Source organism: Hemiscyllium ocellatum, chromosome 15 (assembly GCF_020745735.1).
Source record: "Hemiscyllium ocellatum isolate sHemOce1 chromosome 15, sHemOce1.pat.X.cur, whole genome shotgun sequence".
In the NCBI taxonomy this organism is placed as follows: domain Eukaryota; kingdom Metazoa; phylum Chordata; class Chondrichthyes; order Orectolobiformes; family Hemiscylliidae; genus Hemiscyllium; species Hemiscyllium ocellatum.
Genome location: NC_083415.1, coordinates 43018574 through 43033224, shown reverse-complemented (window position 1 = coordinate 43033224; position 14651 = coordinate 43018574). Strand labels below are relative to the sequence as shown.

The 14651-nt window shown below is 38.8% G+C and overlaps 1 protein-coding gene across 1 annotated transcript in view; it reads left to right on the top strand.

Moving 5' to 3' along the window:
* Window positions 1-14651, top strand: part of ptprt (protein tyrosine phosphatase receptor type T) — a 1408195-nt gene that overhangs the window by 1323818 nt on the left and 69726 nt on the right. Inside the window, exon 23 of the mRNA XM_060836083.1 lies at window positions 1065-1162. Within this exon, the coding sequence (XP_060692066.1) occupies window positions 1065-1162 (98 nt within the window). The remainder of the gene's footprint in view (window positions 1-1064; window positions 1163-14651) is intronic.

The window sequence follows — 14651 nt, the reverse complement described above, 5'->3', positions numbered from 1 at the left end:
ACAAGTCTGATTTAACTCTCTCCTGACCTTGCGCATCCCACCATCTTTTCATGATGCATTGCTACTCAAGATTAAGAGTCTATTTGATAAATGTTTCAAGACACTTGAAGGATTGTGGTGAAGGTGAAAGGATAAGTTTATTTTCCCAACTGCAACAAGAGGCTGTTGGCCTAAGTTAAACAATTTAAAAGGAAGCTTTAAGAGGTATTGTGCTCATAATAGAATTAAAGTTTACGAATTTTCTGACACCACATATTGCTGAAGAAGTCCAATTATTTTCACAAAAAACATAGTTGCTTGAAACAGCAAAATATTAATGTTAAACCAATGATTCTGCTCAATGACATTTTCTCAGAACTGGAATAAGTTAAAGATGCAACAAGTTTAAGCAAGAGCTAAAGGATAGGACATTAGGATGGAAGGAGGGAGACATCTTACTCCATGTCAAAATAAATGATAGCAGATGCTGTATTAATCAAGCACTTTAGTGCATCCATATAGAAAAATTATTTGCAACGGGAATTTAAGGAAATGATGATGGAGACCAGCATTCTATGGTTCAGAATTTGCATACTGAACAGAAATTAATAACAGACTTAGAAGAGGAGGATGACTTTCAGTTTGAGAATATTTTCAGGAGTCTTTTGATTGGAAGAGGAGATTGGTGCAAGCAAAACAATCCATTGTGCGCTTTATGCATCACGGAAAAGAGCAAAGAATGTGTATAATAGTCCAGTGGGTGAATGGAAGTTTCATTGATGGTGACACTGAGATATGAAAACTGGTGAATATCACCCACCTACTTATATTGTACAATTCTAGTTTAAACATTTTGGATTATTATTATAGATTGTTGATGTCAGAGTAATTTCAAAGTAATTGCAATCAAATAAGCATTAATTTGTAAATGATTAATTATTAACATTTATTCCTATGTTTATTTTTGGGAACCAATTTAATTTGCAATGTGTCTTATTACTCTACAATCAATAAAAGCTATCTATATCAAAATGCATATATTAATACAAAATTAAACAATAATTTGCTTTTTTCTTGCTTTCTAGGTCCGATGCAGGAGACAGTTAAAGATTTTTGGAGAATGATTTGGCAGGAGAATTCATCCAGTATCGTCATGGTAACTAATCTGGTGGAAGTGGGAAGGGTATGACATGCCTTCTAAATTCATTTTGTATTTATCAGTTTTGTCTTAGCCAAGTGAAAGCTTCATAAATTGATTTGGGATAATAGTCAAGACTAGTTGATTGAAGCCATGCATTATCCCACAGTTTCAGGGTTTCTAAGTTATACTAATAAATACTTCACTGAATTTTATTATATGCAATAAATTGCAAAGTAAAATTCAAAGAATGTCATGCTGCTCCCTGAGGATAATAGTCTATTACTTCCACAATTTAGATAATGAAATGAAAGTGCTTTATTTTTTGTCATTTGGTCCCCTCGAGAAATAATCCAACAATAGCTCAGTTGCAAAGTGCAGTGGTTTAATTGAACACAGTGAGGTAGCCACCTCAAGTGAGAAATGAAGCAAAATTCTGGCTGCACTTGAAACTGTTTGCTTTTAAGTGCAGGCAAACTTATTAAACCATTTGAGTTCTATAAATTTGGCTTCCTGTAGAGGCCCAGAATTGTGGGAAGGAAATGCATGCACATTTCTAATGAAGGAAATAAATCTGGTATCCAGGACCCATGCCTGAAACAGTAATTGAAAGTTAGGCACATTCAGCCTGCTATCAAAATGAGATCTATTTAAAATTTATTTATCTGATTCTGAGCCAGGAGAAGGAGTAGCTCCTTTTGGCCAATCTTGTAAAGAGCGTATGTTCCCTCTTCTCTGCATCCCACCCTTCCTGGCTTCCTATTCTTTCAACTGTATCTTCCAATTCTACCATCTAACTCCACTCAGTTTCTTATACTTTCCTATCCCCAATTTCTAATCTTGGTCTCCTATCCTCCAACTCCAAGCTTCACTTGCTTGAGCATGGCTGTGATATTAATGGTGGCTTGATCTTAGCTTCATCTATCCAATATGGGAGCAATCTCAAGTCTCAGTATTTAGCCACAGAGAATGTAGAAATGAGGGCACACAAATTTCAACACAGCAGTCTCAGCAGAATGCAGTTGCATTGTAGCATTAAAGAAATGAATTCCATTTCTATCATCATAACTTCCAAATTGTCAAATTATAGTTGCTGTTCTTTTGCATAACACAGCATCAATTTGGCATCAATAAGACATTACAAATGTGTTGCTGTGTTCCTCTGTGAAGTCTCTTCAAAGGATGCCCACTTTGAAGATGTTCTCTACCTCCCTCAGACATGCACATAGTGAGTTCCTTTCTCACTGTCAATCTGCAGCACCCCTACACCCATCCCCAGTCCTGAAGAAGGATTACACCCAAAACATCGACTTCTCTACCTCCTGATGCTACCTGGCTAGCTGTATTCTTCCAGCCTCCTGCCTGTCTACATGGGATTAAATTTAACTTTCAAGTCATGGCATTTCTATTCTGTTGCTTGTGACTGATTGTCATGTGGAAATAGTTTTAACTAGAATATTTTTGTGAGTATTATCCATTCTCCAGCTGACTTAGATGTCCCCATACATTAGGTTTTGCATGCAATTGTAGATGATTGCTTTATTTTCTAGTCTAGCATTAAAAGATTCTTATAATTTCCACATTTCCTCTTTCATTTTGAACAAAATATGTCTTGCATTGAAATGACATAAGATTGGAAGTGAATTGATGCAAACCCTTTCATCAGTTGTTTTCCATGAAAAATGTCTCATTATTTCACTGAAACTGTGTTTGATGTTCTCTCTTATGTGGTTTGGCAGTTTTTTTTAACTTTGATACAGATCAGAGATAAGTGAGATTATTTAAAATGACAGGACTTTCTAATCAAGCAGTAGTATTATGTGGGATTAACCTCATATTTTGTTGTTTGTTATGTAAATTATCTGACATTCATTATAACAGCAGCAAAAAAAAAGTTTAGACCACCTGAAGCACTGAAGTCAGTGAGTTGGTCACTCTGGATTTTCAGCAAGAAACTTCCACAACTCTTCATTGTGGAATAACATAAAATAAGATTTTAAAAATGAACATTTTGGGTTTTGTTTTATGTAGAATATAAGAAAAGACGAAAGAATAGAATTTGTCGTAGAGGAGGAGTAATCAAAAAAATGAAAGAGGACAAATAAGATGATGCACATAATGCTCAAATGGATGATGCAAAAGGGCAGTTTGGGGATTAAGTGCACTGTCATCTGAGTCTGTGCTGAAAAGTCATGAAAACTACTAGTCCCAGATTTCAGAGCAATAGAATAACCAGACTTGTGATTGTCTCCAGAATAAACCTATATCTGACCAGGCCAAAACCAGTATACACCAATAGATCTTGGTTTGGTTTCATGCAGTTTCATACTGGTCAATACAGGTTTTTCCATCTAAGACACGAGTTGAAGTAACAACTTTTACTATGACTACTTTCAATGAAAATAATTTACCTGTTCTGGTCTAGGGAAGTGGTGACATAGCAGTAATATCAGTGAATTAGTAAAGCCAATTTCACATTGGATGGTGAAGTTTGAACCCAAATAAAGTACATAATATAAATCTAGAATCATGGTGATTACATTAATTGTCATTACAAAACACATTATATTTGTTCACTAATGCCCTTCAGTGAAGGCAATCTGCCATTCTTAACTGGTCTGACTTGCATGTGAATTCGGACGCACAGAAATATGGTTGATTTCTAACTTCCACCTGGGTAATAAATACTGAGCTAGCCATAATACCCATATCCCAAAAATAAAAGAAAACTGGATCGAATATTTCAGGGCTGTTTGGGTAACAAAATAAAAATGGGAAAAAGAAATTGTAGTAGACCATCTGACCCTTCAACTCTGCTCCACTATTTAACAAGATTTTGGTTGATCTTCTACATTAATTCCACCTTTCTACTTTATCACATGTTCCAAATTCCCTTAGGGCTTCAAAATCTGTCGATCTCACCTTTAAGTGTTCTCAATAACAATTATTTTGGGTAAAACATTCCAAAGATTCAAACCTTTGAATAAAGAAGTTTCTCCATTTCTCATTTCCAAATGGTCAATCCCTTATTTTGACACTGTGGTTCCATATTCTCTATTCCTGCAACATGGGAAATGCTTTCTCAGTATCTACCTTGTGAAGCTCCTTAGGAATTTGACATGCATCAACTCGATTATCTATTGCCCATCTAAAAATTCAATAAATGTAGGGTTAGTCCATAGAAAATCTGTTCATAAATCAATACCCAGGTTGCAGGAACCAGTCAAGATAACCTTTATTACTCCCCATCATAGATGTCCTTAAGTCCTTAAGTGAGATGACCAATTGCACACAGTACTCTAGGTATGGCCTCCCTAATCTTGAAGGGCAGCAGTGGCAAAGTAGGCACATCACTGGACTAGTAATTCAGAGGCACAGGCTAACGTTCTGTGGATGTCATACATATCTCACCATGGCAGATGATGGAGTTTGAGGTCAATAAAGTCTGAAATTAAAAGCTAGTCTGACAGCAACCTTGTAACAATTATCAATCAACATAAAAAACCTATCTGGACCATAGGATGATAAGGTATAAGAGCAGACTTTGGCCATTTAGCCCATCGAGTCACTCCACCATTTGGTCATGACTGATATGTTTCTCAACCCAATTTTCCTGCCTCCTTCCCATGACCCTTGTTCCCCTTGCTCTGCTTCATTAACTTCCTTTAGGAAAGGAAATCTGTTGTTCTGACCTGGTCTGTCCTACATACAACTCCTGACCCATAGCAACACGATTGACTTTTGACTGCTCTGTGACATAGCTTAGTAAGTTTTCAATTCAAGAACATTTATGGTGTGCAATAAATGCCAGCCCATGATGCCCACATGGTATGTGAGAATGGAAAAAATGATATTGACATTCAGTGCCTGTCGCACTACAGATCATTCAGTGTTTAAATTACTATTTAGAGCTGAAGCCTAATGCCTATACTGATTACCATGCAACAGTTTCAAAATGAAGAAGTATCATATTTAATCCTTAATTCACATCATGCACAGAGCTCATTTAAGCCGCAATATTCATACAAAGCTCCATGAAATGCGTTTAGAACCTGGGCAACACTCCGGTTGTGACAGACAATCCAAAGAAGGTCAGCAATGAAACTGATGTTAAGTTAGGGGATATATGGAGGGAATTACAGGACATGATCAGCAAGTTAAGCAATTCTAAGGGAAGACTATCTTTTATCAAGACATTCAACTTGACTTAGAAAGCAATGACCATGGGACTACATTATTGACACCTGTATGCGTATGATTTGCTCCATCTCCTGATGGTGAAAGCTGAGAAGCACTTTTTCTGTCCTTCAGAAGAGTACTTCCAATTAGTTGATTATAAATTAATACTGGCACCAATAATTGTGATGTCTTTGTCCTGTACAATGAACTTTTACGTGCTCACCATAATTTTCTGGTATACGTTTGCAGTCAGCAAGGCATTATGCTAAGAACACACAAAGTGAAGAAATCATATCAACTGCAAGTTTTTGTGGCACTATAAATTTGATAGAAATATGTCTCCTGCACCAGGGAAGAGTTTTTTTTTCATTCTTTTGACATTCTGTGTTGGTGTAACAACATGAGTTGAGTTTTTACAATGCTCAGTATAGTTCAGTGGTTATATGAATTCATAGTTTGCTTTTGTTGTCCCATGTCATATATTTGAGCATTATGTTGCATGTGTATCCATGCCTAAAATTACTTAGTATGAAATTGCTCTCAGATAAATACGTAACCATCTGTAAGAGAAATAGATCAAGGCAGTAAAAATTACAATTATGCATTTGATTGTAATCCTTTTTTTCACTTATTCTAACCTCAGAAAAGTTATCCATCATGTCTCCCAGTCCAGCTAATTCTTCTTTATGATTACCCACTTCCTATCTTATCCATAATGTTTAAATTCTGATTGAATTCATAATTGATGTGATTAACTGGAGTTAGGAACTCCAAAAGCATACTGTGAAGTCAGGTTTAATGCACTGCCTGCTCCTGAACAGATTATTTTCCCTACAGGGAGCGTTAATTGATTTGAGCAGTTGTATGCTGATTACATCAATAACTGGAGCATACTGTAAAATTTAAACGTTTTCCTTTTGGTGTCTGGCCTTTGAGAATAACTCCATCTTATAAGCACAGATCATTTTGCCGTATACTATTAACTTGCATGATGATTATTGATTGCAACAACAGCCACCACTTAATACTATTCATTTATTTTGAAGCAGGTCAATGCCAATCTGTGAAATTGTAGTTAGAATACTTAATGTGAATGTAATCTGTGGGGCAGTTTAAATGCTTGTCCTATGATGACATATATTAACATTCCCATACTAGGCTCACATTCGTGAGGCTGAAGTAAAAGGGTAGGAATAACATCTGTTTCCTAATATAACCTGCAGAATACTGAGAAAAATACATTATATCTAAAAAAAACAATTCTAAGGGAATGGTGTACCTCTGTGGCTAACTAAGTAAGTTAGAGTTAGTATGATATTGAAAGACAAAGCTTGTCATTCTGCAAACATGAGTGGCACTCAGTAGATAAGATAAAATATAATGCAGGTGCTGGAATCCAAAGTAGATAAGCAAGACACTGGAAGAACACAGCAGGCCAGGCAGCATCAGGAGGTGGAGATGTTGCTTGGGAATTGCGTGATTGTTTAGCATGAGGGAGTCTCGTTCATTGTGGAATTAACCAGATAAATTGCTCCACCATGCACTACCAGCTACAAAATCAAGAAAGAGCTATCAATAATTAATATTATACAAATTTAGCTTGTTTAATATTATATTCCATGACACTGCAATCATGTTGCTATAAATTCTTTGTCATCTGATTTTGCTCCTGGTGGTGTGTGATTTTTAACTTTATCCAGCCCAGTCCAACACTAGCACCTCCAAAATATGAAAAGAAAGATATAAGCTCACTCAACATTGACCAAAGCACTGGAACCCCACCGTGGTAAACATCATCCTTCCTTGGAAATATATCGATTCATCACTGTCACTGGGTAAAAATCCAACAAACAGTTAAACAAGTAAGGTACTGACCAAATTCCTGATGAAGGGCTTTTGCCTGAAATGTCGCTTTTCTTGCTCCTGACCTCATAGAGTCATAGAGATATACAGCATGGAAATAAATCCTTCAGTCCAACTTGTCCATGCCGACCAGATGTCCCAACTCAATCTAGTCCCACCTGCCAGCACCCGGCTCATATTCCCTCCAAACCCTTCCTATTCATATACCCATCCAAATGCCTCTTAAATGTTGTAATTGTATCAGCCTCCACCACATCCTCTGGCAGCTCATTCCATACACATACCACCCTCTGTGTGAAAAAGTTGCCCCTTAGGTCTCTTTGAGATCTTTCTCCTCTCACCCTAAACCTATGCCCTCAAGTTCTGGACTCCCTGACCCCAGGGAAAAGACTTTGTCTATTTGTCCTATGCATGCCCCTCATAATTTTGTAAACCTCTATAAGGTCACCCCTCAGCCTCCGACGCTCCAGGGAAAACAACCGCAGCCTGTTCAGCTTCTTCCTGTAACTCAAATCCACCAACCCTGGCAACATGCTTGTAAATCTTTTCTGAACCCGTTCAAGTTTCACAACATTTTTCCGATAGGAAGGAGACTAGAATTGCACGCAGTATTCCAACAGTGGCCTAACCAATATCCTGTACAGCCGCAACATGACCCCCCAACTCCTGTATTCAATATTCTGACCAATAAAGGAAAGCATACCAAACATCTTCTTCACTATACTATCTACCTGCGACCCCACTTTCAAGGAGCTATGAACCTGCACTCCAAGATCTCTTTGTTCAGCAACACTCCCTAGAACCTTACCATTAAGTGTATAAGTTCTGCTAAGATTTGCTTTCACAAAATGCAGCACCTCGCATTTATCTGAATTAAACTCTATCTGCCACTTCTCAGCCCATTGGCCTATCTGGTCCCGATCCTGTTGTAATCTGAGGTAACCCTCTTCACTGTCCACTCCACCTCCAATTTTGGTGTCATCTGCAAACTTACTAACTGTACCTCTTATGCTCACATCCAAATCATTTATGTAAATGACAAAAAGTAGAGGGTCCAGCACCGATCCTTGTGGCACTCCACTGGTCACAGGTGTCCAGTCTGAAAAACAACCCTCCGTCACCATCCTCTGTCATCTACCTTTGAGCCAGTTATGTATCCAAATGGCTAGTTCTCCCTGTATTCCATGAGATCTAAGCTTGCTAATTAGAATCCCATGGAGAACGCCTTCCTGAAGTCCATATAGATCACATCTACTCCTCTGCCCTCATCAATCCTCTTTGTTACTTCTTCAAAAAACCCACTCATGATTTCCAACGCACAAAGCCATGTTGACTATCCCGAATCAGTCCTTGCCTTTCCAAATACATGTACATCCTGTCCCTCAGGATTCCCTCCAACAACTTACCCACCATTGCGGTCAGGCTCACCAGTCTGTAGTTCCCTGGCTTGTCTTTACCACCCTTCTTAAACAGTGGCAGCACGTTTGCCAACCTCCAGTCTTATGGCACCTTACCTGTGACTATCGATGATACAAATATCTCAGCAAGAGGCCCAGCAATCACTTCTCTAGCTTCCCACAGAGTTCTCGGGTACACCTAATCTGGTCCTGGGGATTTATCCACCTTTAACTGTTTCAAGTCATCCAGCACTTCCTTCTCTGCAATCCGGACATTTTGCAAGATGTCACCATGAATTTCCCTACAGTCTATATGTTCCATATTCTTTTCCGCAGTAAATACGGATGCAAAATATTCATTTCGTATCTCCCCCATTTTCTGTGGCTCCACACAAAGGCCACCTTGCTGATCTTTGAGGGGCTCTATTCTCTCCCTACTTACCCTTTTGTCCTTTTTGCTGTGCTTTTCCAGCATCACTCTAATCTTGACTACTGACCATATCTATCCAGGCCACTCTTGTAAAGATCACAACACAGTACATATATACAGCATTAAATATGATTCTGCAATTGGATATTTGTTGGACAATCTTGAGTGTGCAAAAAATATATGCTGACACGAGGTTTAGGATTGTCACTTGGGCTTGCAGAGTGGCTCACTTGTATTTATTATTAGAAGCTATAAATATTAATTAATCAAAGCCTGGCCATTAACTTTCAATCATCATTAACTCGTGCATTCTGCATGGCAATACTTCTACCAATCAGAGTCCACTTACCAATGAATCATGACTCTCCTGTTGAGCAGATTAAATGCTGGTTTCCCTCTTGGATTAGAATTCTTGCAAGTTGTGCTGATGAAGATAAAACAATAACCTTTAAAAATAAAGTAACCGTTTACGGCAATTCTCAAGTCTTTACTGCCAAACACCTAAAGAAAAATTATTCAGAGAGGTTTCAATCAACTAACACATGAGCTGATGGTTTATCTTATGAGGAAAGGTTGAACAAGCTGAGCCTGTGTCTGTTGGAGTCCAGAAGAATGGAGGATAATCTTATTGAGACGAGTAAACCACTGAGCTTATTTGGCACAGTGGATGTTGAAAGGATGTTTCCATTTGTAGGAGAAACTGTAACTAGGAAACACCATATGGGTGAGGAGAACTCCTTTCTCTCAGAGAATTATGAGTCTATAGAACTCTTCTCCCTGTGAGCATTGAAGGCATGGTCATTGAATATTTTTAAAGTTAACAATCACATAACACCAGGTTATAGTCCAACAGGTTTATTTGGAAGTACAAACTTTCGGAGCGCTGCTCCTTCGTCAGGTAGCCAGCTGATGAAGGAGCAGTGCTCAGAAAGCTTGGCCTTGCAAATAAACCTGTTGGACTATAACCTGGTGTTGTGTGATTGTTAATTTTGTCCACCCCAGTCCAACACTGGCACCTCCACCTCCGCATCATGAATATTTTTGAGGCAGAGGTACTTAGGATCTTGGCTAGCAAGAAAGTCAAAGGTAATCAGGGGTAAGCAAGAACATAGCTTTGAAGCCATAATCTTATGAAGTGGCAGAGCAAGCTGGAGGAGCGGAATGGCCTATTCCTGCTCCGAATTTCTATGTTCAATTGTTATGCAAATGATCCACGGTAAATTAGAATCTCAAAATGCCACTTGTGAATACCTACATTAGAACAGTTCCAGATTCTGAATCAATCCTATTATTTGGTCTGACATCAAGCTTAATGTATATATTTTATAAAATTAGTGTAATACAACTAAGACAGTCTGAAAAAGGTAGGGTGGAAGTAGGCTTCTCAACCCCTAACCAGCACCGATCATCTGCTTTCCACCTCAACCCAAAAACACTTTAATTTTGAATGTACTACAAAGATTATTTGTGAACAAATTTTAAATGAAGAGAAGTATCTTTATTAAAATTTTGAAACAGTTTTTTGCATGGTAGTAAACAACAGCTCAAGCTATTTTGAAGGCAGCACATTCCAAAATGTAGGATATTGATTGTCCAGCAAAGGGTATGCTCAGAACCGCCACTACCACCAGCACTGCCACCACCACATCTTCTTCCTATTCAATTTCCATAGGATAAACCCACAGGCACTTCAATCTTCTAGGATTGTCTGGTGTCACCTACTCCTCCTTGCTGCTATGTTAAGTTCAAGCTATTATGTAAAGCTGGACTGAAACAGTGTAGACATTTTAAACTAATTCCATCTATTGGATAGATTTGCTGACAAGTAATCATTACATTTTGTAAATAAAGCCAATGCTTTTCTGAAAATGTACCAAGATTGGTAAAACTACAGGTTTTTGAGGACAACAGTTTATATCTTGATGATTTGATGAACAGATGTACATCGAATAGTGATTGTGATTATTTGGGTCGGTAAACCCAACATCTTTGAAATATGCGCTAGACAAATTCTGTGTAACTATATTTGTTCAGGGGTCTATGATCATTTCTACTATCACAGTCAGTAGTTGGGAACTAATCACATCTGTTTCCTAAAGAATCAATTATTAGCTACTTATTTGTGAATTTTGACTGCAACACATACGAAAGAATAACACCAGAAATATACAGAAATGGGCCATTCATTATAACACATCAATGTCAGTGCTTTTCTCCAAATGAGTCACTTAGTCTAATCCCAGTTTTCTACTTACTTCCAATGCTGTCAATATTTCTCCCTTTCAAGCAACAAAGTCTTTTCTAAAATATTCTGTGAAATCTTCTCAATCAGTCTTTGTGACATGGAAGCTCATATTGTGATTAGTCTCGGTCTAGGTGCTTTTTCTAACCTTGCATTTGTTTATTTAAGTAATGATGTTGCTGTGTGGTCATGCTAACCAGTAGAGGCAACCCTTCACCAGTTACTTTGTAAGGATCATTCATAATCTTCAAACCCTCAGTGGCTTACCCCTTTTTCTCCTCAACTGGAAGGAAACTAGTTACTAATGTTGCAAGTCTTTCTTCATTGTAGTAGCCAATTATCCATTGTAAAATCAGAATGAATCTCTGTTGCTATTTTCGATTGCTTTTATATTTGCCCAATTTCAGAGCTACACATTGTGAAGTAAAAGCTGACAGAGAGGTAAAGGATAAAGAGTCAAGTCAACAGCTGGTTAATTTCATTGTTTCCCTGATGCCTCAGTGTTGCTGAGGGTTTGAAAATCTAAAAAGCTCTGGTGGCACTTTGGGATAATTTTTTGTTCATGGCTTTATTGATCATGTGGCAGATTCAGAATGAAAAGATCTTGCCACACCAAAGTTCAGCTGTGATAAATACACCGATTGCATTTCCCCAACTCTAATCTTGTCGGGGACATTTGAACTGTTTACATTCCAAAGTCAGCATTTTCATGCTTCTCATGTGTGAAGTCACAAATCCACAACCCAAATATCTGCGTGTTCCTTCGGGTATTGCTGGTTGGAGGCACGTTGTCAGCAGGCACTGGATGAAAAGAAAATCTCTTGCTTTGCTTTAAAATGGTGAGACTTATCCAAACAGGTCTACCTGGCGTTCTTCTCTCATTTCAATGAAGGTAGCTCAAAGTATTAACTTAAATGCAAATTTTATGGTCATTACAGAGCTTAGCTTTGCAGTCTGTGGTAGTTGGCCAGTAGAATGAATCCAATAATCATAATCAGTAAAATAGTAGGACATTTAGAACAAGACGCATTGTGACCCACACTTATATTTGAAACTGTCAATATATTCAAACAAAATCCCTCAGCTGAGAGGCCGACAGGAATCTAGATGTGAAGCAAAAGCAGCAGGAGGTTTGAAAAGAGAACTAATTCCATTACTTAAAGATTTCATGTCACTTAATTTATGTAACAAATACTGAAAAAAGAAGCATTTGTTTTAATCAGTAGCAAAGTGTGTGCATTCATTAATTAATTTTGTAGTGGCAAGATCTAAGTCTGTTCACTCTCAGAATAATTATACCACTTAGCAACTAGACACCAGTGTAGGCAATCACTTGGGAGAAGGCTATTTAGCTCCTTCCTCTGGCGGAATTTCTAGGTATGGTGATAGTGGGATCAAAGAAAGCATAGGTCAGGGTAAAATGTGGGCAAAACAAATGTAAAATGTAAAATAAGAAAGCCGTCATCATCTTCTTATTTAAAACACAGTGGCAGGAACACAGCTTATTGACCTCAGATATGTCACCAGACACAGATCTCACCCCAAGACCAAGATCATGTTTACCAGGCAACAATGATCAGCACACGGCTGTATGCTTCGGCCAGTTGGACAACCAATGGACAATAGACAATAGATGCAGGAGTAGGCCATTCTGCCCTTCGAGCCTGCACCACCATTCAATATGATCATGGCTGATCATCCTTAATCAGTATCCTGTTCCTGCCTTATCTCCATAACCCTTGATTCCACTATCCTTGAGAGCTCTATCCAACTCTTTCTTAAATGAATCCAGAGACTGGGCCTCCACTGCCCTCTGGGGCAGAGCATTCCACACAGCCACCACTCTCTGGGTGAAGAAGTTTCCCCTCATCTCTGTCCTAAATGGTCTACCCCATATTTTTAAGCAGAACTCTAGTTCGGCACTCGCCCATCAGCGGAAACATGTTTCCTGCCTCCAGAGTGTCCAATCCTTTAATAATCTTATATGTCTCAATCAGATCCCCTCTCAGTCTTCTAAACTCAAGGGTACACAAGCACAGTTGCTCCAGTCTTTCAGCATAAGGTAGTCCCGCCATTCCAGGAATTGACCTTGTGAACCTACGCTGCACTCCCTCAATAGCCAGAATGTCTTTCATCAAATTTGGAGGCCAGAACTGCACACAGTACTCCAGGTGAATTCTCACCAGGGCCCTATACAGCTGCAGAAGAACCTCTTTGTTTCTATACTCAATCCCTCTTGTTATGAAGGCCAGCATGCTATTAGCCTTCTTCACTACCTGCTGTACTTGCATGCTTACCTTCATTGACTAGTGTACAAGAACACTCAGATCTCTTTGTACTGCCCCTTTACCTAAATTGATTCCATTTAGTTAGTAATCCGCCTTCCTGTTCTTGCCACCAAAGTGGAAACCATACATTTATCCACATTAAACTGCACCTACCATGCATCTGACCACTCACCTAACCTGTCCAGGTCACCTTGTCATCTCCTAACATCCTCCTCACATTTCACCTTGCCACCCAGCTAATTAGCAGATTTGCTAATGTTATTACTAATACCATCTTCTATATCATTAACATATATTGTAAAAAGCTGCAGTTCCAGCACTGATCCCTGTGGTATCCCACTGGTCACTGTCTGCCATTCTGAAATGGAGCCGTTTATCACTACTCTTTGTTTCCTATCAGCCAACCAACTTTCAATCCAAGTTAGTACTTTGCCCTCAATATCATGCGCCCTAATTTTGCTCACTAAGCTCCTATGTGGGACTTTATCAAAAGCTTTCTGAAAGTCCAGGTACACTACATCTACTGGATCTCCCTCGTTCATCTTCAGAGTTACATCCTCAAAAAACCAACTTCAGGCTGTAGGGAATTGCCACCAATGGTGCCTTCGCAGAAATCACCAAATCCAGTGGCAAGAAAGGCAAGCCAAGAAAAGTACCCTCTTCCAAGCCAACACACCCAGCATGGAGTCAAGAGTCACTCTAAACCAGTTCAACTGGACAAGACACATCATTCCTGTGCCCGACTCCAGACACCTACAACAACTGCTCTACTTGTAACGTGGTTGTGATAGGAGACTTCTCAGGGAAGTATGGAATCATTTCAGGGTGTCCTCAAAGTATTGCTGAAGTGATCAGCCATCTTTTCTAACTTATGGGAACCCCCGGCTTGTGACAGACCAAATTAGAGAAGATTCACTTCGGACAGCACACAAACACATTGAGAGATTTCATTGAGACCAAGCAGAGGTGAAATACAGAAAGCTTGCAACAATCCATCTTCCCAAACTTCCAAACACCACCTGTCCTACATGTCCATACTTTACATATTGGACATAACAGCCATCTCCAAATCCATTGAACTGGAGTGGAAGCAAACACCTTCGATTCTAAGGATTGCCGAAGAAGAGGTAGAAAG